Below are 27,691 nucleotides of genomic sequence, written 5' to 3' on the forward strand. Positions count from 1 at the left end.
ATATGTTTATTTTTAAACTAGCTAGCTAGCTAACTCATTTCAAAACCAATGGCTTTTTGAGTCAATCTGTGATTTCGTTCAAAGTTCATGCATGTGAAGAATTTGTCTTGATGCTGAAATTCTAGTCCTTTTTTCCCATTTTTATATATCAACTTGGGAGATACTCTATCAATCTTAATTTCATGAGAATATACATATCACTGTTATATATATGCAAAGCTAAGCAGATAGAGATGTGGGTTGGGAGCAATGTGATGTGTTGTCTTCTAGCTGGCCGTCTTCATCCTCGAATTAGTCAATTTCATTTCGTCACATAAGAATATTACATCGGTTAATTTGCTTCCAATTCGCCTTGCCAAATTTATCTGATTAATAAAAATAATAAGGTCAGCATTTGGTTTCCACAATTGACAAATGTTCAAATAAAATGAACAACGAGAGATGTTTGGGAAATCACCTAAAAATATATATATACGTATATATATTATATATAACATATATATGTGGAGAGAGATAAGAAAATGAGACATATAGAAAGCAAAAAATAAAATAAAATATAATTTAGAATGTACACGTTTGGTTGCTGAAATGGAATAATATGACGAAATTGACCACAAAATGGATATATATTGATAAGTGGTTTCAATGAGTGGATAAACTTTAGATGGATGAATGAATAAATTGCTGATATATTATAGAAAGGAAAAAATAAAACGAACAGGTATATCGAAATAACTAGAAAAAGTATAGCGAGCAATATACATGGAAATTAAAAATAAGAATGCAATTAACATCGGAGTTGGAGATTACATTGTTATATGTGCTCTTTATGTTTGGTACGCCTATTCTTGTGGGATATTAGATAGAAATAAATATCTCATTTGAATGTCAAGTGGTCCATTTTAAGATTATTACATTGTGTTATATGCGCTCTTTATGTTTGTTACGCCTATGGATTAATAATATTCCAGGGGCTAAATTGACCCAGCAGGAACAAAACTTTACCTAAAATGTTTGCATTAATTAACAACTTAAACGATGTTGCATGCCTATTTTAGCTAGTGCCATATTATTATTATATTTAGGATAAAATATAGTTAATTAAGCAAGTTGTGGATTAGTGGCTGTAGCTAGTTTTGAGTCACGAAAGCACTTACTAATCACTTGTTGAATATGGGAGACGTTAATATTCTCTCTCTCTCTCTCTCTCTCTCTCTCTCTCTCTCCATTTTATATATGTGAAAACAACACCACAATGTCCAGTGTTTTTTGTCTGGACAAACTATATATTGATTAAGCAAAGGAATATACAACACATATAAATAGAAACCGACATCCGTTAAAAGGCATTTTAATCTAGAGTACAAAATGACAAAAAAGTTCAATAAAAAGGCGAGTAGTTGATAAGCGTCCATTTATATAGTCTTTTTTCCACACAGTAAAGGATTTGATGGGATGGGTACGTTGTTTTCCATGAAACCGCCTAAATTAGCTCTCTCTCTCTCTCTCTCTCTCTCTCTCTCACTCTCTCACTCTATATAATATACACACACACACACACACACAGAGACAAATATACACACACATTCAGACTCATACTCATCTAAGAACGAAACAGCAATATGATATTTTAATATTAAATTATTATTATTATTTTTTAAATTATGTTAAAAATTACGATTTAAAATTTAAAATTGATAAAATATAAATTTAATTATATAGTAAAATTATATTTTTAAAAAAATAAATATATTTGATATTCAAATTATAAAAAAATTATATATATAATATAATATATATGATTTTACTACCGTGAATATGTATGCTTACATTAAAATATTATCATACATCAAGTAACATATTACTTGATATACAATTTCTAAAAATTATTTTTTTACATCTCACAATACATTAACTAATATTGAAAAATACTGCACGCATTCTATCAAATAAGCATACAAGTTTATCATAATAGAATTATATATACATATTTATCCGAAAACCATGCAGCTTACCATAGAAAATTCTAGATAAAATTTTATCCATAATATAATAGAACAGTAAAAAGTAGAAAAAAAAATTGCACCTAAGTTTTTCTAGACAAAAATTTGTTTAGAATTTCTGAATATAAAGAATTGATTATATGTATAACACTGAGCCCTTTAGCCCTTTATCAATGTATCCTATTCCTTTGATTACATTAATAGGGTTCTTTGCTAACATAAGCGAATAATTATATATATGTAGCTAATTAAAATTACTTTTTCTTGTAATAGCTAATTAAATTAATTAAGACGGCTCAGATTGATCATTTTGATCTCCAAAAGCATGCAGTGTTGCAAAAAGTTTTCAAGGCAGTTTGCAAGAAATTAAGAACTTAGAATTAACATGTTAGTAGAAGATCATATACATATAACAAGAATTCACATATGCTGCAAGAAAAAAAAAAAATCACATGATCTCAATGGAGGAAGAAAACAAGTATATAATATTATAATATATGTAGTTGAATATGACATGATCATCAATATTTTCTGTTTTATATGGCTTTTCACCAACTCTCTCTTAATTTGGAGTCAAAGCTAGCTGTACATGTATAGATAAGAAATGTAGATGAATGAGTGGGAATCATGAGTTTTCCAGCAATTTAAAAAATAATAAATAAATAAACAAACAAAAAGGTGGGAATCATGAGAAGCTAGCTAGCTAATATATAGCTAGTGCTACTGCTAGAGACCTTTTGCTTTGGAGGACGGGATTGCATTGGATGTCGTACTACTATCCTGCCTAATTTTCTCATCTTCTCGCATCTGAGACTGTATTTTGGAGTCAAAGCGAGCTTTGTATACATATATATATATATATATATATATATATATAGAGAGAGAGAGAGAGAGAGAATGGATATGAGTGGGAATGACTTGGCTATTGCTTGTTAGTAGGAGAGTTAGCAGTGGCATAGCAGTGTCTACATACATATATATATATATATTATTGGTAATTATATATATATATATTTGGGGGAAATATTTTCTACAGTCCAACCGGTTGGAATGAAACAACTTTTTTTAAGATTGGACAATTAATACTAGTTCATAAATTATATAATATGAATTATAAGCATATAATATTGAACCATAAACGAAGTAAAATTTCAAATTTTGTAATGTTATTCATTATATGATCTAATGCTATATAGATTGTATTACATAATTTATGATTCAATATTATCCGTTTTACATACATTTACTATATAAGAAGACCCTATAACTAGGATGTAATTTACATGATAGGATTGATCATGTCATGCTCATACACACACTAAACTTAATTACTTGTATCCACGCCTTTCCTTTTACTTAAATTTTATAATAATCTGTAATTAAAGGCACTTCAATATTATTTAACAAAATTAAGTCAATTATCTGTTCACACCGTCCTTGGCTCCATCTTTAAGGCTAATTAATTTGATGTTGCAACGGATCTGACTACCCATACACTCAACCAAATGAAGATAATATTTATGAGAAAATATTTTTGGTGGATTAATATTTATAAGAAATTGAGTTAGTGCGCCAAACCCAACCTAATTTGCTCCAGTTTTTTAATCTTATTCCTAACCAAGTACGATGCAATATCCTAAATGCTTATCCTCTCACATATACATACATATATACAAGATTATTATTCTTTTTTGGGCAATGAAGTCCAACAGTCCATGCATAGCAACACATATATTCTTCTATGGATATATGTTTTTGCCGTTTAGTATATGCCAAGCTCCTTTGTCCGAGATAAGATTACTATATATAAAATATTGTAAAGATGCAAACTATGTGTGTGTGTGTGTATATATATATATATATATACATATGGTAGTATTCATGGAATGCACTTCTGGGGTGGACGGGAGAAGGAACGTATGGTACTAGCTGCATGCATAGCATACATATAATACAGGCCCAAATTTGGATAATGGATATTTGAGTACCTGCGAAGGTGGATCATACTAGGAAGGTAGATGTTGGGCCAATTGGACCTGTTTTTTATCATACTATTGAAGTCTGACTTTGACTCTGCCTCTGCCTCAAATTCTCATTTATCTCAACAAGTTTTTGAAATCAAGTCAGGCCGCCATCTATTTAGAAAAAATAATACTTATAAGAATCAAATAGCATGAGGGAGAATGTTAACATGGTTTGATATATATAATAAATCTACTTTGTAATAGGTAACTTTTGAAATTTATAATAATTTAACACCTTTTTCCTAATATACATATAAGTCATATTTAAACCTATAAATATAAACTAATTAATTCTCTGCACAAATATTAAGGATTTATCCAACCCCTAAATTAGCAGCTGCAACTCCCTCCACTCTTTACTTGTATCATTGCATTTTTATACACTCTTGAGGCTCAAATACCTTTCCCTTATATCCCAAATTGTTTTTCCTCAATCTTGACCTTACTTTGTTTATATATATGTATATATATGGAGTAATCCAACCGATAGTCAACATATGTTTATATATATGATGACATCAAATTGATATGATGCTATATTCTTCTATCAATCATTAAAGTTATTTTAATAATTAAAATTTAAAAATATATTTATGGTTCACTATATTTCTATTTTTCTCAAATAAAAATTGAATACGTTATTTGATTCATATTAAATTATTACTTAATTTTTAAATTTCAATCTTATGTTCCAATAAATAATAAAAAAGATTCGATACTCTATATATATAGATTCTTTAATTAGTCAACATTATTCTCTTATTTATCAAAATTCTATTATCCAAAATTTCTATGCATAAAATTAGTTATCAAGGGCAACTACTATCCAGATGTGATTAGGTGTGTGTAAAATTTTTTAACACACATGTCAACATGTAAATAGATATTTCGCAAAAAGAAAAAAAGAAAAAAAAAAAAAAAGACATTTCCGGATAAATCTGGGACAAAATGTCCTAGACAAGAAAATTAATATGCTATTAGAAAAAGAAAACAATTTAAATAATGTGGTTTTTTATATTGTATCCATGTCCATTCAAAGATGATATTACTTCAAAATATTTTAAAAACATCATACCAAATTGATAATATATATTATATCTATATAATCCAGAGTTTTTTTTTTTTTTTTAAAGGCATAATTTTCATTCAACTGAAGTGAAATACAAAGCAACAAGTGCAGATTCTATTACCCCAAAAAAAAACAAAAAAAAGTGCAGATTCAAAATAACTAGTCATTGATTTTACATTTAAAAAAATGAAGAATAACTTGATGGATTGTAAGAAAGTAATAAGCATTAAATCAACTCAATTGATCATTCATGATTGATAATTTGATATAGATGAATCACTAGCAACACCACACAAGTATATATGATAGTGATCAGGATACGTAGTCCTGTTGGTTATTTTTGGTCCCAACGGCCGATACACCACAAGACAAGTATATGATAGTGATCAGGATAGGTAGTACTGTTGGTTATTTTGGTCCAAATGCCCGATACATTTTGGTCACACATTATGCATATATATATATATATATATATATACACACACACATACAAATATAATAAATAGTATATGCATTAGAGAAGTGCCAGTTGTTTCAAGTGGTCCGTACAATTTTATATAACAAGCTAGCTCTTGATGATCATCGGCTTTAAAAATAAAAAAAAAAAAAAAAAAAAAAAAAAAAAAAAAAAAAAACTTGATAATTTGTACGATTCTCTCTGACATGCCAATATGGTTGTCATTTGTGGTTTACCAACACTTGCCAGAAGTACCAAGATAGATTAGGAGAATCAAGGAGCTAAAAGGGTTTTCCTTTTTGATTTTTATTATTACTTTTTCATATTATTCTTCTCTGGTTTAGCAGAAGAAAAACTGCAAGGGGTCAAGCAGTGGCACAAGAGGTGCAATTGCAAGACTTGGGAACAAAAGCACAAACTCCAAAGGGCTTGTTTGGGAGTTGGCAGTCTATGCCAAAGCAGCAAGGCATGGTGGCACAGTTGGAAGCCGAGCAACACTTGCAAAGCATGCACAGCTGAAAAGGTGACAGCCTCCTTCTTTCATTATAGGCTGTTGCCGTTGCTTCTTCAATCGTCCTGTACGCGCTTGGACCAATAGGCTTCCAGCTCTGGCTTAGACATTCCTCATTATGATCAGTTAAATTCAATAGGATCTCTCCTAGGCCTGCATGTAGAAGACAATTACCATTTAAAGAAGCTATATTTCACAGAGAATTAAAAGAACCGATTTGACTTACCTGGAGTCATCGTAACTTGGGACATCAACAAAACTAAAACAAATAGTTTTATGGAGTGGTTATTGATTGTGAAGTCATCCATTTCACAAAGCCAATAAGCAAACATGAAAGCAGACTTATGCTAGCTAACAGAAAGAAGAGAGAGAGGATGGTCAAACGAGTGAATAAAGTTTTCTGTGGTGGAGAAAAGTCTAGAAGAGATTTGTGAATAAGTGGGTCAATGAAGGATTGTTTATGGCCTCTCAAATTTTTCTTATATAATATACTTGAGTATGTACGAGGCAAATTGGCTTTGGAATCTCGGTCTGGGGGGCCAAGTTTGGTAACCCAACAAGATCCGACCCGTTATATAAAAAGGTCCATCCATAAACAAAAACAACCAACCCTTTTTTCCAGCATTATCATTCAAGGACTGCTTTAATTAGATAAAGGCATTTGATTTAAATGTCACTCCTTACTCCCAACTTTATAGTCCACACACATAAATCTGGCTATTAATTTACTCTGGTTAACTGAATTCCAACTCCTTCCAAAAAAATAAAATAAAATAAAAAGTCAACCCAAAAGTCCTTAATATTCAAAAACCAGAAGCTCTAAACTTCTTCTTTAAACCTTCAAAAATCAACCAGAAACAACCTTTTCAATCATCTCTATCTCTCTAACTGCAGATTTTAGCTAAATGGCCTAAGGAGTTCTCTTCAACATTGTTGCTTCAATCACTGCAAACTTGGCTTCTCCAGATTTCAAAGAGTTGGTCAAGTTCTGGGGTGTGAAAAAGGAGTTTAAGAAGCTTGCCAAGACAATGTCTGCGCTGGAAGTTGTGATCCATGAGGCAGAGGCAAAGCAGGCCAATAAAAATGAAGTTTAAGTATTGGTTTCAGAGGCTTGAAGATGCAGTTTACGATATTGATAACTCGTTGGATGAGTTTCACACCGAGGCTTTGTGGCATAGAATGATGATTAATATGACTACTGGGAAACGAATGAAAGAAGAGGTACTTATTTTCTTCTCAACCTTGAATTAGTTTAGCTTTTCGATTTAAGATGCATACTAAGATTAAAGAGATTAGGGAGACGCTTGACTATATTAAAGCCGATACAACATTTGGTTCCTTAGTAATGCTAAGCCTTAAGAGTTAACAATTGAGTACACTACTGCTATTCAACTTCTGTTATTCGTTTATACAAGAAGAAGAAGTTATTGGGAGGGATATGATGACAAAACCAGAGTAATTCAACTTCTGTTGGGTTCTGATCATGAAAATCCTGATCAACAACACAATGTTTTAAAGGTGGATTAGGAACTTATTTTGAATGTGGGTCTGTGCACATGATATGTTTTATGTGAAAACAGTGTTGGAGAAAATTATTTTGTCCATTGATGTATTCTAAACCACAAGGCCTTGACATGTAGCAATTGCAAAGTTTTCTTAGGTCAAAGTTGGATGGAAAAAAGATATTTTCTCGTACTTGATCTAGATGACGTATGGACTATGGTTTAAGTTGAAATTTTATTGTACTTCAATAAAATTTTAATATTATTCTAATTACTATTTAATTTGATGAATTAATTTATGAGACTTTAATAAATTAAATATGTGAATATTTACTAGGTAGTTTGAATAATATTTTAAATTAAGTAGAAACAATAGTTTGATTTAATAAAAATATTAAATTAATTTAAATCAGTTAAATAGTATTTGGAATTAAAAAAATAATAACTATTTTTATGTAATATAGGACAATGCTTTTAACCCCTAAAGTGTTGTCCAATTGAATAAGGGTGTGTTTATTTTTTTCTCTTAATTTTTTTTAAGAGATAACTGTATCTTAAATAAAAAAAAATTTAAGTATTTAAATATTTTTATTTGTTTTTTTAGACATAAGAACTATTAACCTATCAAATATAATTTATATGGAAAAACCTTATTATCCACCATTAATAAAATATTTTGAATACTTATAAATATTATATTTGGATTTCAAATTTATTTAAATTTTAGAATTTTTGGCCTTCAAATCCCTTCCCAATAAAACTTGACCTCCGGTATATCAATTAAAAAAAAATTACAAAATTAAAAAGAAAAGAAAAAGACAAATAATAATAAGGAAAGAAAAAAATAAAAAGAAAAGTGTCAAAATTCCCGGTTCCTCATTTTCTTGTCTCCCAAACACCACCTTATCTGTTTACAGAGAAAACTTAGATCCATTTGATAAATCTTCTTCAACTATGGCTTCGTGGAGAAGATCAAGAACAATGGTCTGCACCAACAGCAAAAGTGGCTTCCGCGAAGGAGATCGAGAACCTTCTGTGAAAGAGGAGATCGAGAACCTCTGCGAACAATGGTCTACACCCATCGCGGCAATGCCTTTGTGGTGGAGATTCCCTGTCGCCGGTTCCGTTCATATCAGAGCTCACCGGAGTCGTCCTGTTTAGATTGGAGCATTTAGGATGAACAACAATGACTGATCCTTTCAAATTGAGATGGATATAGATGAGAGATTGTCATGGAAGAGAGGGAGAGTTGTTAGGGATTTCGGATTTTGATGAGGGTAGTCTTGGAAAAAAAATTTACGAACACATTGAAATGTTTTCTTGTTAAGATAAAAGTGAAGAATTTTAGTCTTTTAGAATGAGATAAAATTGTTTAATTTTAAATGATAATATTAAAAAAAAAAAAAAGGTCATAATAAGATATAAAAGATAAAAACAATGATGCCATAAGCGTAAACGTAATATATTTTTATTTGAATAATCATAGATGATGCTCAATTTTACTAAGAAAGCATCACCCAGAAGAAAGCAGAAAAAAAGGATTCTAAAATTGTCAGTCAATTGATTGCCTTTGGAGGTCCAATTGCTTGCGGGCCCCGAAATAAATTAAAATTAAAATAAAAAATTAAAATATATGAATAATTAAAATTATATGAAATACCAAATAAACAATCAAAATAGATTATGTTAAAAAAAAAAAAAATTAATACACAACGTCTAGCCATCCTCTATGAAAATAATAATAACGGCTGGCTGTCGTGTTTCCATTATAAATTCTAATAAAAAATAATATATATATATATATATATATATATCAAAATTATATAATTACTATTTGTTTTAAAATTTATAAAAGTAGAGAATAAATTATTTTAAATGGTTTACAATTATTTGAAACATAATAAATTTTAAATTTTAAATAAAAATTTAATTAAAATATACGAATTATTAAAATCATATAAAATACCAAACAAATAATAATATAATTATGCGAACCAAAAAAGAATTATGTAAAAATAATAATAATAATACATGTATTGTACTTTTAGCTGTCGTGTCTAAATGCTCGTATATTATGCCGAAGCCTCCACGTCACCTAGCTGTTCCGTATATTGGAGCACAATCAACCACAGCTGGAATTTAACGTGGCAGGTACCTGTTGGGTAATATCTAGATTTAATATATACATATATATATATATATATATAATTTTTTTGGTTTCTTTTCTTTATACGCTAGTTTGCAGTTAAGTTTATGCAGATGAAAAATTATATAATAATAATAATAATAATAATAAAGTCTTACTATTGATTTTTCTGCAGTCTTCATAATACGCAGCTCAAACCAGAAAACCAAGTGTGCCCATTTCTCCTTCCAATACGACATCCTCGGCGCCATCTTTTCCTTTCTCTACCTCGTGCAATATGATCTGTCGTCTGGAAATCCTGGTATTTCTTTACATTCCCTGATTCTACTTTTTGAAAATAGATTCATGAATTAAAATTGTGTGTCTATTCTTGTTTTCTTGAAGCAATGCGATTACAATAAGTCTAAAGTTAGCTGCAAATTTTATGCTACAAGCAACAGCAAATGGTTCTCGTATGTGTTTCCAATAAAACAGTTTGAATGATTTGCATGAATCGTTGAAGTCATATCTGGACTTTGGAGGAGCTTTCAGTGGAACTTCATTAGTTAGCTTTGCAGAAGGGTGTTATTGATATTGATCAATGGAGAGGCCATTCTGCTGGGTAATGTCCTTGTCTTAATTTTTACAATTTCCTTTTCTTTTTTTCTTTTTTTTTTTTTAATTTTAATTATGAAGTACACAATAATGTTAAAGGTGAAATCTTTATCAGATTGCTTGTTTTTTCTTCGAAGATTTTTTTTGCATATCATATTTTAGTTTAGGCTTCATATTAAAGTTTTATACTTCGTATTCTCTTTTTACATTCCATGATTTTAAGCGGATTTAGAGTTACATATCTAGGATAGTCAATTTGTGGTGACGATATTATTTTTCATGTTTCTGTTGGGTGGATCAGTGCCAAATTATGATGAGCTTGCTTCATGCTAATGTGCTCAATACCCTTCTTTTTTTTTTTTTTTTTTGGTTCTCTTTTAACAAATTTTCCAATCCAGAGAGAGCTCCTGTAGTACTTGATTTTGATTTTGACGTGAGCAAGCTAACTTGAACAAATCAATGTGTCTCATTTTTATTTTTTATTTTTTTGGTAATTGTTTCATATGTGGCTCATGTTCATCAACCTAATAGCCTTAATTTCTTCGGATTTAGCTAAGCTTCGTTTTCTGGTTGATTGGCCCGTTGATTATCTTATTATAGTGTTTATTTTAGGAGTTCCATGTATCTCATTTTTATTTTTTACTTTTGGTAATGGTTTCTTATGTGCCTCATGTTCATCAACTTAATAGCTTTAATAATTAATATGCTTTAAAAATGGACCAGTTTCACAAACCTTCAATCTTCAATGATATTTGTAGGAAATATCAAAGCTCAAGAGATAAGAGTTAAAGTGTGAAAATAGCGACATCTGTCAGAGCTTTGAATTGAAAAGCATTTTTAATTCAAGTTTCAGGCATTAGGAGCATGGCTCTGCGCCGAATACCTACAATACCTTTTTTTCCGAGAGACAGGGCCGCAGCTCCGTACTCCTACATGTACGGAGCTCCAAAGGCAAGGCTGCGACTTTACGGTGGGGGTTTTGGCGAGAATTTTAATTCAATGAGGAAACAAAAGCCTAACTTACGAGGATTGTAAATAGAGATCAATAGACTATTAAAATGGACTTTTGGGATGGCTAGAGAGAGATAGAAGATGTGTAAGGAGGTAAAGTACGAAGGGTAGACGAAGTCCAAAGATGGAATTTGATCATCATTCTTCTTAATATTCTAGTTTATTATTTCTTTTTCTCAATGTTTAATAATATATTTAGAGGTTAATTAAATTTTATGATATTCTAAAATTTTTATTTTCTAAGATTATGATGCAGCCGAATTACCAATACCTGAATTCCTTTCTAGTTTTAATAAAATTGATATTAATTTATTTCATATCTACGTTAAATATTTTTATGATGTAATTTATCATTTAATTTGATCTGAGAGATGAAAATTGAATTAGATAGGTACGGTAAGATTGTCATAAGTTCTTAATTTTATTTTATTTGTTTTTTGAAATGTAAAAATCCTCTCTCTTTGCCGTTTCTCTCTTTCTTTCTCACTCTTCATCTCTCTCCTTAGGACTGAAATTAGGCTTATTATAGAAATCCTTTACACTTTCTCTGCAACCATGAGCTTTCTTTTCTATTTTTCCTTTTATTCAATTGTTGCATGCGTGCCCATCTCCTGCTTTAGAATTGAATGATCTTTTACTCAAATCTTAAGAAGAGGCTTCTCAACCACTACACCCCACGCCCACTGTTTTCCCTTCAATTTACCAACTTTATTCATCAAATTTTGTTTACTAAACAATGCGGTATAAACACAAAAATAAGTGGAACTAATGCAATCAAATAGAAAACTGACACATCAACTTGTATCCAAATTTGGGTGAAAGAAAATTTTGAGAAACTCAAAAAGGTATCATTACCATATATATATACCAACACATACATACAATTATGCTTTTATGTGTGTAACCGATACAAGGAACGAGTGCAAATAACATTAAAGAGGAACAATACAGATCAACACAGAATTGAGTGGGTCTCTTTGGCTTCCACCAGCAGAGCTATAACTACATGTCAAAATGGTAAGCTAGTTTTTCATATGGCAAAGCATAACCACAACATAAATACCAGCACCCAGTTGTAGAAAATAATTAACAATGGTTTTTGGGATCACCATGAAACCATGTATATTGACATAGATGAGGCAGTGAAACCATGTAAACAAGCAAATTTTGTCATTTCAGAATGGAGTTCTGGGGAGGAAAAAACGCACACCAAACAAGTATACATATTGCGCTGCATTTCTCATCTAACCCTGCATGCTGCAGGAGCTCCAGGAGAACAATTTGGGTTAGGAGATCGACAACTAGAACCAGGACCCACATTATTCGCAAATCTGCGGCGCATCCGGTGATCAGGGATTGCACTTACAGCAAACTGACGAGCCACACCAGTTAGTGATGATGATGACACTTCATTTGCATCATTACAACTTTGCAGGGGTTCTAAAGTTTCAACAACATCACTCATTAATGGCCTTGCTTTGGGATTTTGGCTCAGACAATAGTATGCCAAGCTGCAGGCTTTCTGGGCAGCCCTTACTGAGTACTGATTCTCCAACCGAGGGTCTATTATTTGAAGCAGCCTTCTCTTGTCATTCAGTTTTGGCCGAGCCCAATCTACCAAGTTCTGTTCCTTGCTTGGTCTTGTTTTGTCAACAGACCTCCTTCCTGTCAAAAGCTCCAGAAGAACAACTCCAAAGCTATACACATCACTCCTTGCAGTCAGGTGCCCTGCTCATTTCACATAGACCTCACTCAATCCAAATATATGAACCATCAAGCAAATACAAAGTTTAATCGGTTTCCATAACATAGGAGAACAAGAAAAACTAGACATATGGACATCAATGTCTCTTATTCAGTTGATCTCAAAAGAAAAGATCTTGTATACACGAGCAGAACAGATTTAAGAAGGTAAATATCCATGTCAACCTCAAAATTCAGAAACCACAAGTAATATAATGTGTAACAACATCATAATACACGTGTGAAGGAGTTGGAAGCTATGGAATACTCTAAAATTTAGTTTCAAAACAAAACCAAAAGAATACAATCTTAAGTCGAGAGATACTGTAACCGTAGAGCACAGAATTTCCTACATAAATGACAATCGACTAACAGATACTGGTCCGCGAACAATTTGTATAATTTAGAAGGGGATTTGTAAGAAAGAAATACATAAAGGTTTCTTAAAAAAAAAGAAAAGCATAAAAGCTTCCGATGCCAAAAAATCCAGATCATCTCATTTATTTGCCTATCTGTTATGGTCATCTGTTTAAGAGATCAAGAAACATCTTAGATTCTCCTTACAATTACCACCTTTATGCAAATGTGCTACATATCTATCCAGATCTCTCCTCCAGAAACCATGCTTCTCTAAAACCTAATTTAGAAGCAGACAATTTCTTCTCTAATTCAATAAATCTAAAAGTCTAACTTTGTAATTAGAAAAACAAAGATGGAAAACACGCCAAGCAATGAACAGTGGTTATATTTTGGTGAAGGAAGAAAAGACAAAAAGATCATTAAAATAGATGGTAGAGGATCTCTAAATGGAACTGTAGCAATACTGCTAACAAACCCAGTATCTTGCAGCGCATCACTGTAATTCAGTTCTATAAAACAGTGACATCAAAAGTCAACCTTTAAATAAGATAACTCCAAAACTTTATTTGCACTAAGAAAGGATATATATACATATATATATATATATATATATATATTATTTTATATCTTCCGGTCATGGAGATTTCAGACATTAAGGGAAACATACCAGTCATCACATATTCTGGTGCTGCATAACCATAAGTACCCATTACTCGAGTAGATACATGGGTCTCATCCCCTTGAGGTCCAGCTTTAGCAAGACCAAAATCAGAAAGCTTGGCTGTATAATCCTGCATATTCGTAGGAAATGAGTAAGCTGTATAGGAACAAATCAGATGGCAATTTCAAGCAAAAAGATTGTGAGAATAAATTGTAGGGGTTATGAGCTTTAAAATAAACCACTTACAGAGTCCAGTAATATATTAGAGGTTTTGAAGTCCCGATAGATAACTGGCCTTTCAGCATTGTGAAGAAAAGCCAGCCCTTTGGCAGCTCCAAGAGCAATCATCATTCTTGTCGCCCAGGATAACGGGATTGTTGCCTCTGAATATGAAAAAAGGCAAAACAAATACTGAGAAAATGTAATCTGGATGGGAAAATAAGCATAGCTGTTATGTCTAAGACAATAATCAACAAAACCAAATAAATTGTAAAATATGTTAAAGAGTCTAATTATTTATGTAATTTCATCTGTCAATACTGTAAACAATCATATCATTGTAGGAATTTAACAAATATTTAATATGACTAATAAAGTCTCACTAAGCTTAAAAAAAAATTGGCTAAACAAAGGAAAATATTTACATATTATGCATCAAGAAAACAAATTTTAATAAGCAAAATAGTTCCAATTTCCATAAACAAACCTCGCTAGGAGAACCGAAGATGAAAACAAGATTGCCATAGTGAGAGTGAGATGGAGCACAAATAGCAGAATTTGTAACCATATATACCTTTCATGAACATTGACATACATTTGCAACTGGAAAACAAATGAGAGCTTTGCCTCAACAAGAGAAATGATTATTTTGGATTCTCCATCGATTTAAATATTTTCAGGGCCCCCCCCAAATAAAAAAAAAAGGAAACAAAAAACCCGTTTGAAATACAAGCAGTTTAATCGTGTCAAACAGATAGTTTCATCATGTTCAGCAGATAGTATCAAGTAGTCAACATCCGTTACCAGCAAATAAGAAATTCTGGATTTAACGTAGTTTTGAAATAGAACAAGCCAGCCCTGATATTGTTTCTTGGTGATGATGGAATTCTCCATCTACTTATTTTTAGTCCCGTTATTTAGGCTGTAAAAACAAATTATTACCTTAAAGAAAAAAAAAAAAAAAGTCGTAAAAATATGTATTCTATATATCTAGATAGCTTTTCAACCGAAGGGGAAAAAATTAGCATGTCAAAGAGGACCGTAGAAATAGAAAGACCTAACGTCAGCAAATAAACAAGTGGAGGACTCTCAAGTAAAACACTCATAGGTAAAATTAACATTGTTAATGTAGTGATTCCCATACTTCGGAACAAGTGATTCTCAAGGCTTCCTCGGAACATGAACTCGTAGACAAGCAACCTATGATCGTCCTCGCAACAATATCCAATCAACTTGACCAAATTTGGGTGCCTAAGCTGCCCGAGAAAGTTGACCTCAGTCTGCAAAACGAAGCAAGCCCACAAGTCAAAACCTTTGGAAAACCAAAAAATGAGTGGACCAGAAAAGCAGACACCAGAGCAAAGAAGAAGGAGAAATACAAGCCATTCTCGATGTCCCTGAAGACCCTCTTTGTTGAGAACCTTAACAGCAACAGGAAGCGACTTAAGACCAACTCTGACATTCTCATCAATGTAACCCTTGTACACAGTTCCAAATCCTCCTTCACCTAGAATGTAATCCGAACGAAAGCTCTTGGTGATTGTCTCCAGCTCGTAAAGAGTAAAGGCAATGACATGGGTATAAAGCAAGGCGTTCTTTCTCGAGTCCTCAAAGTTTCTAGGGGTTGAGGGATCGCTCAGATCTGATATAGAGCGATTGTGATTCTGCTTCTTCTCACCGTTCTTCACAGGCAAAGACGATAACATGTTGAGCTGCTGAACTGCAAAAGCGCAATGGAAAAATAACAAATTAAGAATCGAGGCAAAATGAAAACCATACCCCCCAGCATCAAAATCCAATTTTGGTACTAAAAATTAGAGATGCATAAACAAAAGAAACAGAGCAAAATGGTGTTTCCAATTGGGTATTCAGCAAATGAAATAGAAGTCCTAAATGCAGAAGGAACAGGGAGCGAGTGAGAAGAAAATGACATTGTTGAGACCAAGCAAAGCTTGAATTGAATTGGGGATTGAGAGAGAGAAAGAGAGAGCCAATACGAAAAGGAACAAACAAGTAGAGATTAGATCTGGGAAAGTGGGATATGGGAAATGGGAAATGGGAAAAATGGAGTCTTGAGGTATGGAAGTTACAGACCTTGAGCATGGGTTACCACTGCAGATTCCTCTCTGGTACCGCAATTTCCCATCTCTGTGTTGCTTCGTTATCTGCTACTGACAAAGAATAAGCAAACTGTGGTGGAGTAGTAGTACTAGTAGAAGTAGAAGCAGAAGCAGAAGAAGAAGCAGCGACTACAAGTAGACAGTGTTGGAGTTGGAGGTGTGGATGATGATGGTGTTGGTGCTGGTTCATTCTTCGGTGCCCTTTTTCTCCCTTCTCACACTCTTCTTTGCCAGCTTTATATCCCTCTCTATATTTCTGTACTGCTAGTATACTATTAATTAGCATTAATATTTATTTATCATTGCTCTTTCCTGTACGAAATATCCTGTCGATCTCTATGTCTGAATATATATATATATATATATTGTAAAATTCAACATCTGTTTTTTTTTTTTTTTTTTTTTTTTTTTTGGGTAAAGGTTAAATTCTGCGTTTGAATACATAGAAATAAAGGGACGTGAATCTGACACGCGTGGGAGCTCCGTGGTTAGCACACTACAGCCCGGCCAGTGGGAGCTGGGTTCGAGTCTTGGGGGAAGGGGATGCAAGGGGGCATAGCATAAAAAGGGATGTGAATCTCAAGCTTTTTCACTTGGGGACTGTACTTCATTTGGATTTTAAAATTTTTTTAGTTGCCTTTTACAGAATTCATGTTCTTTTAGAAAGGAATTAAATTCGTCTATTATAATCTCCTTCTACATTGATGATTTTGTGTATTGTTTTCAGGAGAAAAAAGTTTGTTTGAATTTGCTTTCAATTTTATTATAATAATTATTAAATAATATGATAAATATTGCTATAATATCTATATATTTTATTTTTTTTATCTATTTAATGATAATTTTTATTCAAATTTTATAAATATAATAATTCATAAATATTTCAATTTATTTTATTTAGTGAATAAATTCGATAAATATTTTAATATGTATAATATTACTGATTTTATTAATGATATAGTATACCTAAAGAGAGTAAGACTCATACATTCTCTAGCCCAAGGCTCCCAGTATAAAAAATTTATAAGCAAAAATGAATAAATAAATAACTTCATTAAATAAGAATAATTCTTGTGCTGCTACATTGGCAAAGTATTTTATGGACATTGACAAATAGCATGTACGTATATATTGTTGTGGCTGGTGAACTCTCACAAAGCAAACAACTGATTTATGCTACAATGGCAGTTCAAATATTTTAAGTGCGGTTTGTGAACTTATTTGTTTTTTTTTTTTTCCCTACGAAATTGTATATAATTTATTTATTTTAATTGTTTTGTTAGTGTTTGATTAATATAAAATATATATCTATATATATATATATATATTTGCTAAGGGTAATTAGCAATGATTAGTATTTGTTAGATATATTAATTGGTTGAACATATGAAAGATTAAAAAAAAAAAAACTAAAATTACAACTAAAAATCGACACAATTTTAAATTGTATTTTCATACAGATTTTTTTTTCTTAAATTTATAGTTAATTGAAATATTTAATTACTATTAACATTAGCAAACGATTGAGTGAACAAACCGCGATCAATTTAGTAAAAAATAAAAACCAAATGCATTAAGAAATGGTACTTTATTGGTTTAGCTCCAATCAATTCCTCAAACACGTGACATTACATACACACAAACTTCTCAAACATTATTATATAATATATTTTTTTTTTATGAATAAAAAATTATCATATAATTCTTGTTTAATAATTAACACTGCCGATCATGTCAAACTTTTTATGTTGATGAATTGCAATGCATACTTTTGTTTCCAATCGACTCAGTGTTTTTTAATTAAACTGAAGAAAATTGTGCACATCAATTATACAAAATGTCATCATGATTGGTGATGGTATTCAAAATTATAAGATGTTTTTATTCTTGTCATCAAGGAGGAATAATAATCTATCCACCAAAAAAATAAAAAAGAGGGAATAATAATATACAAATGATTTATGTTTCCTAGGGAAGGAGGGATACTATAGCGAGAACATATGAATGAAATAAAAATAAAATATAAGAGGGATTTGCATAATTTATTTTAGGGGAATTTGGCCCAATGGATGAGTTTAACGGTTTTTACCCTTTCATATGCTATTTTTTTTTTTTTTTTACCTTTTCAATTTTTAATAATTCCAAAATATTTTTATATCCAAATTAAATATTTTTACTTTTATTTTTTTCTTTTTATTTTTTTTATTTTCTTCACCCGACTTTTCTCTTCTCCTTCATCACCCTTGCCTCAAAACTGGCTTATCTCTTCTCATTCATCAAGCTTTCTTCACTTAGTTGCCTTTTTGCCAAACAACCCCGTTTCATCTCTCTAGTCACCAAGTATTCAAGGTCTAAAATGTACCAGGACTTTGGGCTATCAAGGCCAAAAAAGGCGATGTTTTCCCTCGCCACAATTCGAAGCCTGCCACAGAGAACCCATCTCAGAAACCTCCCAAGTTCTACCCCGCTGATGACGTCAAGAAACTGCTTGTCAACAAGCGCAAGCACAAGCCCACCAAGCTCAGGTTCAATTCCGAAAAGGTTTGTTTTTTTTTTGTTTTTTAATAATGTATTTAATGCATTTAGGCTACATGTTATTTGGCTTTCATTGTTTTGTTAATTGGGTCTGTGAACTTTTCAAGATGAGTATTATACCGGGGATGGTGTTGATTGTGTTGGCTGGGAGATTTAAAGGGAAGAGAGTTGTATTCCTGAAGCAACTTTCATTTGGCTTGCGTCCGGTGGGTAAGACCAATTTTTTTTTTTTTTTTTTTTTTTGGCTTCCAATAAATTGCCAAATGTTCTTGCTTTTGTTTTTGTTTTTGTTTTTTTGTGTTTATTTTCCCTTGATTGGAAATGAGTATTCGATTCCTATATATAGGAATTAAATTATGTGTTTTTATTTTTTATTTTTTTAATATATTTGTTCATTTCGACTATTCTTAACAGTTCGGTTCAAAATTTTCTTTCCCAGATAGTGGAATGTGCATTTTTGATTTGAAATTATCATATGCAAGTCCTCTCTTTAATAGACATTTTGTTGATCTATTACATTTGCTATTATATGTCTTGCAAAATTATGGAAATGCTAATTTGCAAGAATGAAGGTTCTTTTTCAACCATTTTGTGGGATCATATTGTTTTTCTCTTTCCAATGAGGATAATGGACAACGGTTGCATCTATTTCTTTTTCCTTTTTATGCTTCCACCCTGCATTTAGGAGATGAAAACCGAAAACCATTTCATATTTTTTCTTCTATGGTAACAACTATATGCTTTTATCTAGATGTATTTCACAAGATAATTCCATTATGCTTTATGTATTAGTGAAATTTAGCTGCTTTTAGTTATTGATATGTTTGCTCCTTTTAGATTTTTAGCTGATTTGTGGTTTGTTCGAAATTTTGCATCATATTATTCTTGCCTGGATTGCATTGATATTTATGTATCTCTTGTTGGTTCCTCTTGAAGTTTTAGTTTTGAACTTTCTTTCCAGGCAAGACCGATCCATACGTTTTTTTAAGCCTAGGGGACCAAGTCATACGCAGCAAAAAGAACAGCGAAACCACAGTCATTGGACCTCCTGGTGAACCAATTTGGAATCAGGTAAAGATCCTTGTAATTCTGCTTCGACGTCTGTGTTTAAATGAAGTTGTAAAAGTTTTTCTAAATGATCATATATGTTTATATATATATATATATATATGTATATGTGCTTGCTGGCAGGATACAGGCAACTATAGAACATTGTCTAGTCATATGCATCTTCTATCAAGTCATATAAGATATTTGGTGATGCAGTGGTGTTTGATACCACTCATTGCTTGACTGCAGTTGATATGCCACTTGGGATATGGGTTGGAATGAATAATTATGGTATGCCTTGCTTCTTTGGTTGCTTGCTTCAACGAGAAGAAAATTTGAGGTCTTTTTGATGGGCATTGAAGGTAATAGAGCGAAAATAGAATACAATACAAATATATTCTGTTAGTCATTTTGTGTAGAAAGGAAGTGGGTTTATTGGTGGTTTTGTGTAAAAATTATAATAATATAAATTTTCGGTAATTATGATAATATAAATTTTTTTGTTAGTCAAACCATCTATTGAATGGTTTGTGGGTGTAATTGCTGAAGCACCGGGTGTAATTGCTGTTTTGAAGGATAAGACTTAAGGTTGGTCATGCTTATAACTAAATTTTATATTTATTACTCATATAACTTTATGGAACTAGGTTAATTAATCTTTAGACAAGCATGTATTCTATCAAACTGTTCTAATAGTATCATCATCACTTGCTTATTCCCTTCTCTTTCTATTACGAAGAGAAAACTAATTTCTACTTGCACATTTGTTACATCATTTTATTTTATTTTTCTAAAGCCTAGTTGACAAATAATCTGTTTTGCTATTTGTGAAAATATTAATCATCTTTGTAAAAGTCATAAACTTCATATTTAATTTGATTATTGTTACGTTTTACGCTTTGATATGTTATTTTGCAGTTGGGCTAGACATTATTGATTAATATTTATCATTCTCTTGTTTCATTTTGATATGTTATTTTGCAGTTGGATTAAACATTATTGATTAATATTTATCATTCTCTTGTTTTACATTGGATATATTTTAGTGTTGACAAGTTAAGGAAGATTTTGTCTGACAAGGATGCATACCATTAATTTTTACTTTCGCTTGATCAAGTTAAAATTCAAAATAATGTACGTACATAAGCTTTTTCTCTCAGTTGGGAATTTGTTTGTAGTACTTAAGTGTATAAAGTGCATGCATCAACCCCTTTTTAAAACGCTTGTTAGTGAATATTGGGTATTGTGCTAATACAATGACTTTTGTGCTTGATTTATATGGTTTATTAATCAGCATGGTGGTTTATGTCTTCCCAATATATAGTAGTTTCGCTATTGTGATACTTGAATCTATGTTCTGATTATTTTTCCTTGATATTTTTTTGCAACTTGACAATTATCAGCTTAGAGATGAAATTCGCAAAGAAAGACTGCAGCTAGCGAGTTATTCTTTTCTTGTTATCTACTAGTTTTTGTTATATTAGTCATGCACAATTGGATTATGCATGGAGATATCTACTAGATATTTTTTTTAATTATATATATATATATATATATATATATATATATATCAGTCGAGCACAATTGAATTATGCATGGAGAAACAGATCCTGAATTTATTTAAACTCATAGGTAGAACTTGGAAAAGGAGTCGCGCATTATGGAGCTTAGAAATCAGGTAATATTTATCTTGCTTTCTTTAGGTGGTGTCGAAATTATTGTATTGATTGTGAAACATTTTCTCCTGTTTGTATGGTACACAGTGCATAATTATGAGAACAACAGAGTTGGCTGCTACAGAGGAGAAGCTACATGAGCTTGATAGACAAAAGGAAGAAATGTTGAGGTTTAGTTCCCCTGCTTCCCTTCTCCAAAGGCTTGAAGGTATAAAATATGATAATTTATAGTTGGAAATCTAAATTGCGCAGTTTCTTTGTGCTCAAGCTCAAGTTTCTTTTTGTTGTTTTGTACATACTGGTTGTGCTTAAACACGAAAAAATTAATGTAGAGAAGCCAAATTTGATAATAAGCTACTTTATCTTAATTACCTTTAACCTTTATTCTACTGGTGTTTGTATGTAGATGCAATGAACATGACAGATGAGGAATCTGAAAATCTGCACAAGCAGCTTTTTGTGCAGATATACAAGAAGCTTCGCATCACTTAAGCGAGCACTATTCCCAGCTTGAAAGCTTCTTCCAATCTCTTTTAAAATGCGGCTCCATGGTAGTATGTCCATAAGAGAGTAGTCAAGAGGGAAATTGTGCAGTTGTGGAAAATATTTAAATAAATGGATATGAAAGTGTCGAATAAATGGAACCATCTCCCATTTCTCATCTACCCTGATTTTTCATTAACTGTCGAATAAAGTGGAAAATATTTAAACAAATTGTTTTACCATCTCCCATTTCTCATCTACCCTCATTAACTTCTATCCCTCTCTCTTCTTCTCCCTGCTACCACATTCAATGAATCCTATGTGTCTCCCTCTCTCTTTCTCTTTTGTTGGTTACGTACCTTTCAGCCGTTCTTCACACTGACCAACCATTGCAGAAAACACAATACCACCTTCAGTGCAGTTCAGTCTCCCTGCATACCCCCAACCTTTTGTAATAACAAAAAGACTGAAAATCTTCATTGTGGAGCCCATAGACTTCAAAATGTGTAATTAAAGTATACGTTCGTGCGCAGCAGAGTTAAAGATTTTGGGTATGTGCATATATATATATATACATATACATGTATATTTTCCCTTTATATTGGATTCATTGTTTGTCACGTTTTGACATGATATAAAAGTGCAAGTTATATGTTGGTTTGATTTTATGTACAACAATCCATAAATGGTTCGGAAATTTCCATTTGCAAATGACAACCTTTATTCGTTACATACGGTCCATCGGTAATTATGAAACACTTGCTTGTTGGAAAATTTAACGATGGTTCCATCGGTAATTACCGACATTCCATCGGTATTTTAATTTTTCCATTTTTTGAAAGCAAACCACCTCAATCGAATTTGACAACTTTGATAATGTTATTATATATGAAGGACATGCTAAATGTAACTATATTTATGATCGTGAACAAAATAATCCACAAATCACCAAAATGTCAACATTGCATCCATTCAAGCTAATGTTATGTTATGATTTAGCACATGTGTCACAAACTTGACATGTTATTCTACTTAATCCACTATGTCTGTCAGGAGTTATGTGGGATGAACTTTTTTCTCTTTAGGATGTAAGGAACTGGTGGAAGATTATTCACTCAATTATATTTATGTTGTCAGCATATTATGATATGATGAAGCTCTTTCACTTTATGTTTCTATTCAAAATTTTAAGGACCACAAGGACCACAGCTGTTGTGGTTTGGATTATTGGTAGGTTCATGGTAGGAGCTGCATTTGATGATTATTATCTTCTTGAGGACATATTAAATGTTTTATATGAGAAGTCTACTTGCTGTTGATGTTTTGTGATATCTAAATATCCACAATTATAGTCTTTAGTTAACTTTTAATGCTATATAACAACTATGCAATGTTCTATACATGTTATTAGTAGTCCTATTGGTGACAGTGTGCTTTTATATTTTGCTTATGCTATCTTAGTAGTCCATTGGAAAAAATATTAACATAGATGCGTTGAAGAAATGTATTAGTACAATACAATGGTCTCATATATATTATGAAATAATTGCAATAACAATTATGGATAGGATTGCCTAAAGGTGATATATAAACCTATTCTTTCATCTCGTATTTTAATTGGTAAAAAAGTAAATTTATGCCCCTGTTTTTTATTTCTTTTATGCACAGACTATATATATATATATATATATTACACGCATCGGCAACAATGGGTTATAATTTTTTTTCAAAGGATAACTCATGGGCTTGGTTTATCTTAGGATTGCATTTTTCATCTTGCCATGGCATAATAAGTTACTGTGAAGCATCATTCATTTCATAAACACCCTTATTTGGTAGTCATTGAAGCATATTATTCATTTAAATTTGACAGATAATGCACATGCCGTATAGAGAAACCTGGCTTTCCTTGTGTCCATGCAATTGCAGCATGTAAGCATCAACATATTTCGCCATATATCCTTTATTCGGCGCATCACTCAGTTGACTCACTCCGTGATGCATATTCAGAAACCATATATCCACTTGGAGATAAATATCAATGGCATGCTCTAGATGATGTCATAAACTAGCTTGTACTTCCACCTAAGATTGGAAAACAGTCAGGAAGACCTAGAAAGAAGAGGATTCAATCTCAAGGAGAGGAGCATCATCAATATAGATGCGGGAGGTGTAAACAGATTAGTCACCGCAACCGATCATGCTTAGCCGCCATACCTCTTGATAGCACTGCCAACCAACAGCACCATTCAACTGAAGGACCATAAATCACTCTACGTTATATTAAGACAATGAGGGCATGTCATGTGGTATGCGTGTGTTATGCAATGTAGTAAGGAATGCAATTAGTAGCTCAACCGCGTAACATGTGTTTTGGCATAATAGACATTGGTTTTATGTGTTGTTTTGTTGGAAAAGTCATCTGTCGTATTGTGTTGATAAAATATCAATGACGCTAAACAGAAAAAAAAACTCCAAAAGTTCGGAAAAAAGCTCTCAAATTGGAAAAAATATTTGGTTACCATAGTTTTCATCGGTAATTACCGAAACCCCTGTGATAATCACATTTTTCCAATTTTTTGGCCCCCACAATTTCCTTAATGTGTGTTAAATGCAAAAACATGTAAATATACATTCTTCAATGATCCTAAAGAGAAAAAACCCCAAAAGTTCTGAAAAAATTCTCAAATTGGCATAAAAATTTGATTACCATAGGGCCTTCGATAATTACCAATGAAACATACGGTAATCAATTTATACTTGCTGGAAAAATTACTGTAGAAATCATCGGTAATTATCAAAACCTCTATGGTAATCATATTCGACCACTTTTTTGGCCCCCACAAGTCCCCTAATGTGTGTTAAATGCAACAACATGCAAAATATACATTCTTCAATGATCCTAAGGAGAAAAAACCCCAAACGTTTTGGAAAAGTTCTCAAATTGGCACAAAAATTTGATTACTGTAGGACCTTTGGTAATTACCGATGAAACCTACAGTAATCAGTTTATACTTACTGGAAAAATTACCGTAGAAATCATCGGTAATTATCGAAATCCCTATGGTAATCACATTTGACAACTTTTTTGGCCCCCACAAGTCCCCTAATGTATGTTAAATGCAACAACATGCAAAATATACATTTTTCAATGATCCTAAGGAGAAAAAATCCTAAAAGTTCTAAAAAAGTTTTCAAATTGGCACAAAAATTTGATTATCGTAGGGCCTTCGGTAATTACGGATGAAACCTACGATAATCAATTTATACTTGCTGGAAAAATTATCAAAGGTTTCATTGGTAATTACCGAAATCCCTGTGTTAATCATATTTTACCAATTTTTTGGCCCCCACAAGTCCCCTAATGTGTGTTAAATGCAAAAACATATAAAATATACATTCTTCAATAATCCTAAGGAGAAAAAACCACAAAAGTTCTGAAAAAAGTTTCAAATTGGCAAAAAAATTTAATTGCCGTAAGGCCTTCGGTAATTACCAATGAAACCTTCGGTAATGTTTCCAGCAAGTATAAATTGATTACCATAGGTTTCATCGGTAATTACCGAAGACCCTATGGTAATCAAATTTTTGTGTCAATTGGAGAACTTTTTCAGAACTTTTGCGATTTTTTCTCCTTAGGATCATTGAAGAATGTATATTTTGAATGTTTTTGCATTTAACACATATTAGGGGACTTGGGGCCAAAAACTTGGTAAAATGTGATAACCATACGGTTTCGGTAATTACCGATGAAACCTATGGTAATTTTTTCGGCACCTATAAATTGATTACCGTAGGTTTCATCGGTAATTACCAAAGGCCCTACGGTAATCCAGAACCAAAGGACGTTGCTCGCCATTAAAACAGCAATTGAAGATCTACCAAAACCATCAAGTGGACCAAAATTGAAATCCAGAACCAAAGGACTAATTAGGAAGCAAACCATATTCCCAGCTATGGCTCCCAAAGCCCCAAAGAGAACATTCAATTGCTTCTTCGATCTCCTTAATGCAGATTTTTCAAAAGAAACCTTGGTGAGCAACGTCAAAAACTTAAAAACACCCACAAATCCTAGTAGAATCGAAACAAAATCGCCATTTGCTAAAGACCCAGATTCTTTCGATCCCCATTCAAGTATTTTTGAAGCAACAAAGAAGAAATAACCACAAGCAAAAAGGTAAAAGCATTCTGATACTCGTGGAAATAAAGGCGAGATTGAAGATGGGTATCATCGAGCATTAGCCTGAAGGTCTGAGCATTGCTTTCATCGAACTCAAACTTGTTGTTCTTAGATTTGATCCTCTTTCTAATTTCAGCATTGGTTTTGGATGAAAACCTAGAAGCTGAATCAAAGGAGCCACATAAGGTTTTCTTGTATTAGATTTAAAATAAAGGACATCCAAATCTTTTAATTTTTTTTTAAAAGTATAATGGATATTAAAAGGCAAAACAAAAAAATTCACCAATACAAGTATATATCGTCATGGCCCTTCTAAAGAGGGCATTAGGCCAAATTCCCCTTTATTTTATCCTAGTGAAAGTTGCTCGAAAATGAAAACAGAAAAGGCCCAAGATTTTGAAGAAGAATATAATTATGGGCCAAGGCCCAAGTTTGAACAACCCAAAATCTTTGTCCAAAGCAATGAACAGAAAACAGAGAGTATGATAAAAGCAGAAAAAACCACCTCCTGAAGCACTTAAAAAATCAACCTCAACCTCAAAGAAAGAACATATATCTTTGATAGCAAGCATCTTATCGTTTTTTTTTTTTTCTTTTTTTGGTTTAAAAAAAAAAATTGTTAATACCATCTCATGTATTTGTATATGGATGAATTCCACCTTACCACCCATCGATACAAGGGTTGGTGGATCAGTTTACCTTACATTCTTCTGTTTAGCTTTTCCACCAAAAAAGTGGAAAAGTTTGCATGTTTAGTCTTTGGTCTGTGTCATTTGATACATATTTATTCTAAACTTACAAATCATTTGCTCAACAACCCATTAAGTGCTAATTCCCCATCAACTGTCCTTCTATTATTATTATTATTATTGAGTTAGTACTTACTATCCATGTCTTTTATAGGAAGATGCATAATAACTATATAAAAGTATAAATTAAAATTCCCTAAATTTTTTTAATTAGTTTTATTGTATTAATTCTCACCATAGACATATCTGTATATGTAAATATATCCTCATATAATTCTAGTTAATTTATCTCTTAAAAAATATAAAAAAAATTGGAGGACACTGAGCAAGGCAGGAAGCCAGACGTACAGAAAGAGGAACAATGCTTCCATCGATCAATTACGGAAAAAGGAAAAATATATTATATATACATCCCCACTTTGGCTATATATTAGCTTGGCTTTTTATCTAAAACGAAAAAACCAAGCTCTCTGAGGATTGTTTCTCCTTTTATTTTTGTTTTTGTTCTTTTTTTGCCTTTTTGTTTTATTAAGTTTTTATTCTTTAAAAAAAAAAAACGAAAAGAAAAAGAAAAAAAAAAAAAAAAAACAGCAAATGA

At 31.9% G+C, this 27,691-nt stretch overlaps 3 protein-coding genes across 16 annotated transcripts; 1 reads left to right on the forward strand and 2 right to left on the reverse strand.

Annotated features, from left to right (window-relative positions):
* Positions 1 to 5,715: 5,715 nt before the first annotated feature.
* On the reverse strand, positions 5,716 to 6,531 carry LOC107431411 (uncharacterized). The gene is made up of 2 exons (XM_016042310.4): positions 6,291 to 6,531; positions 5,716 to 6,217 (listed from the first exon to the last, which is right to left on the reverse strand). The coding sequence occupies exons 1-2, from the start codon at positions 6,394 to 6,396 to the stop codon at positions 5,919 to 5,921; spliced, it is 405 nt and encodes a 134-aa protein (XP_015897796.3). The 5' UTR covers positions 6,397 to 6,531; the 3' UTR covers positions 5,716 to 5,918.
* A 5,612-nt stretch (positions 6,532 to 12,143) lies between these two features.
* LOC107431216 (probable serine/threonine-protein kinase PBL8) lies at positions 12,144 to 16,724 on the reverse strand. Its single transcript, XM_016042100.4, has 6 exons — positions 16,395 to 16,724; positions 15,680 to 16,020; positions 15,445 to 15,580; positions 14,328 to 14,464; positions 14,088 to 14,211; positions 12,144 to 13,045 (listed from the first exon to the last, which is right to left on the reverse strand). Exons 1-6 carry the CDS (start codon positions 16,444 to 16,446, stop codon positions 12,558 to 12,560), a joined length of 1,278 nt encoding a protein of 425 aa, XP_015897586.1. The 5' UTR covers positions 16,447 to 16,724; the 3' UTR covers positions 12,144 to 12,557.
* Positions 16,725 to 18,607: 1,883 nt separating this feature from the next.
* LOC107422498 (vacuolar protein-sorting-associated protein 37 homolog 1) lies at positions 18,608 to 24,667 on the forward strand. Of its 14 annotated transcripts, none has more exons than XR_009639404.1 (5): positions 18,608 to 19,165; positions 19,917 to 20,367; positions 21,638 to 21,851; positions 22,088 to 23,394; positions 24,094 to 24,667. XR_009639404.1 is itself a non-coding variant. In XM_060818449.1 (5 exons), exons 3-5 carry the CDS (start codon positions 21,666 to 21,668, stop codon positions 22,171 to 22,173), a joined length of 225 nt encoding a protein of 74 aa, XP_060674432.1. In that variant the 5' UTR covers positions 18,621 to 19,165; positions 19,917 to 20,026; positions 21,580 to 21,665; the 3' UTR covers positions 22,174 to 22,827. The 14 variants fall into 14 exon arrangements, 4 of the variants coding, with proteins under 4 accessions (XP_060674432.1, XP_060674429.1, XP_060674430.1 ...); XR_009639408.1 differs by lacking the exon at positions 24,094 to 24,667 and having other exon boundaries at positions 18,609 to 18,961; positions 19,063 to 19,161; positions 22,088 to 22,827; XR_009639409.1 differs by lacking the exon at positions 24,094 to 24,667 and having other exon boundaries at positions 18,611 to 19,161; positions 19,917 to 20,026; positions 20,147 to 20,367; positions 22,088 to 22,827.
* Positions 24,668 to 27,691: the final 3,024 nt, after the last annotated feature.

Source organism: Ziziphus jujuba, chromosome 6 (assembly GCF_031755915.1).
Source record: "Ziziphus jujuba cultivar Dongzao chromosome 6, ASM3175591v1".
In the NCBI taxonomy this organism is placed as follows: Eukaryota; Viridiplantae; Streptophyta; class Magnoliopsida; order Rosales; family Rhamnaceae; genus Ziziphus; species Ziziphus jujuba.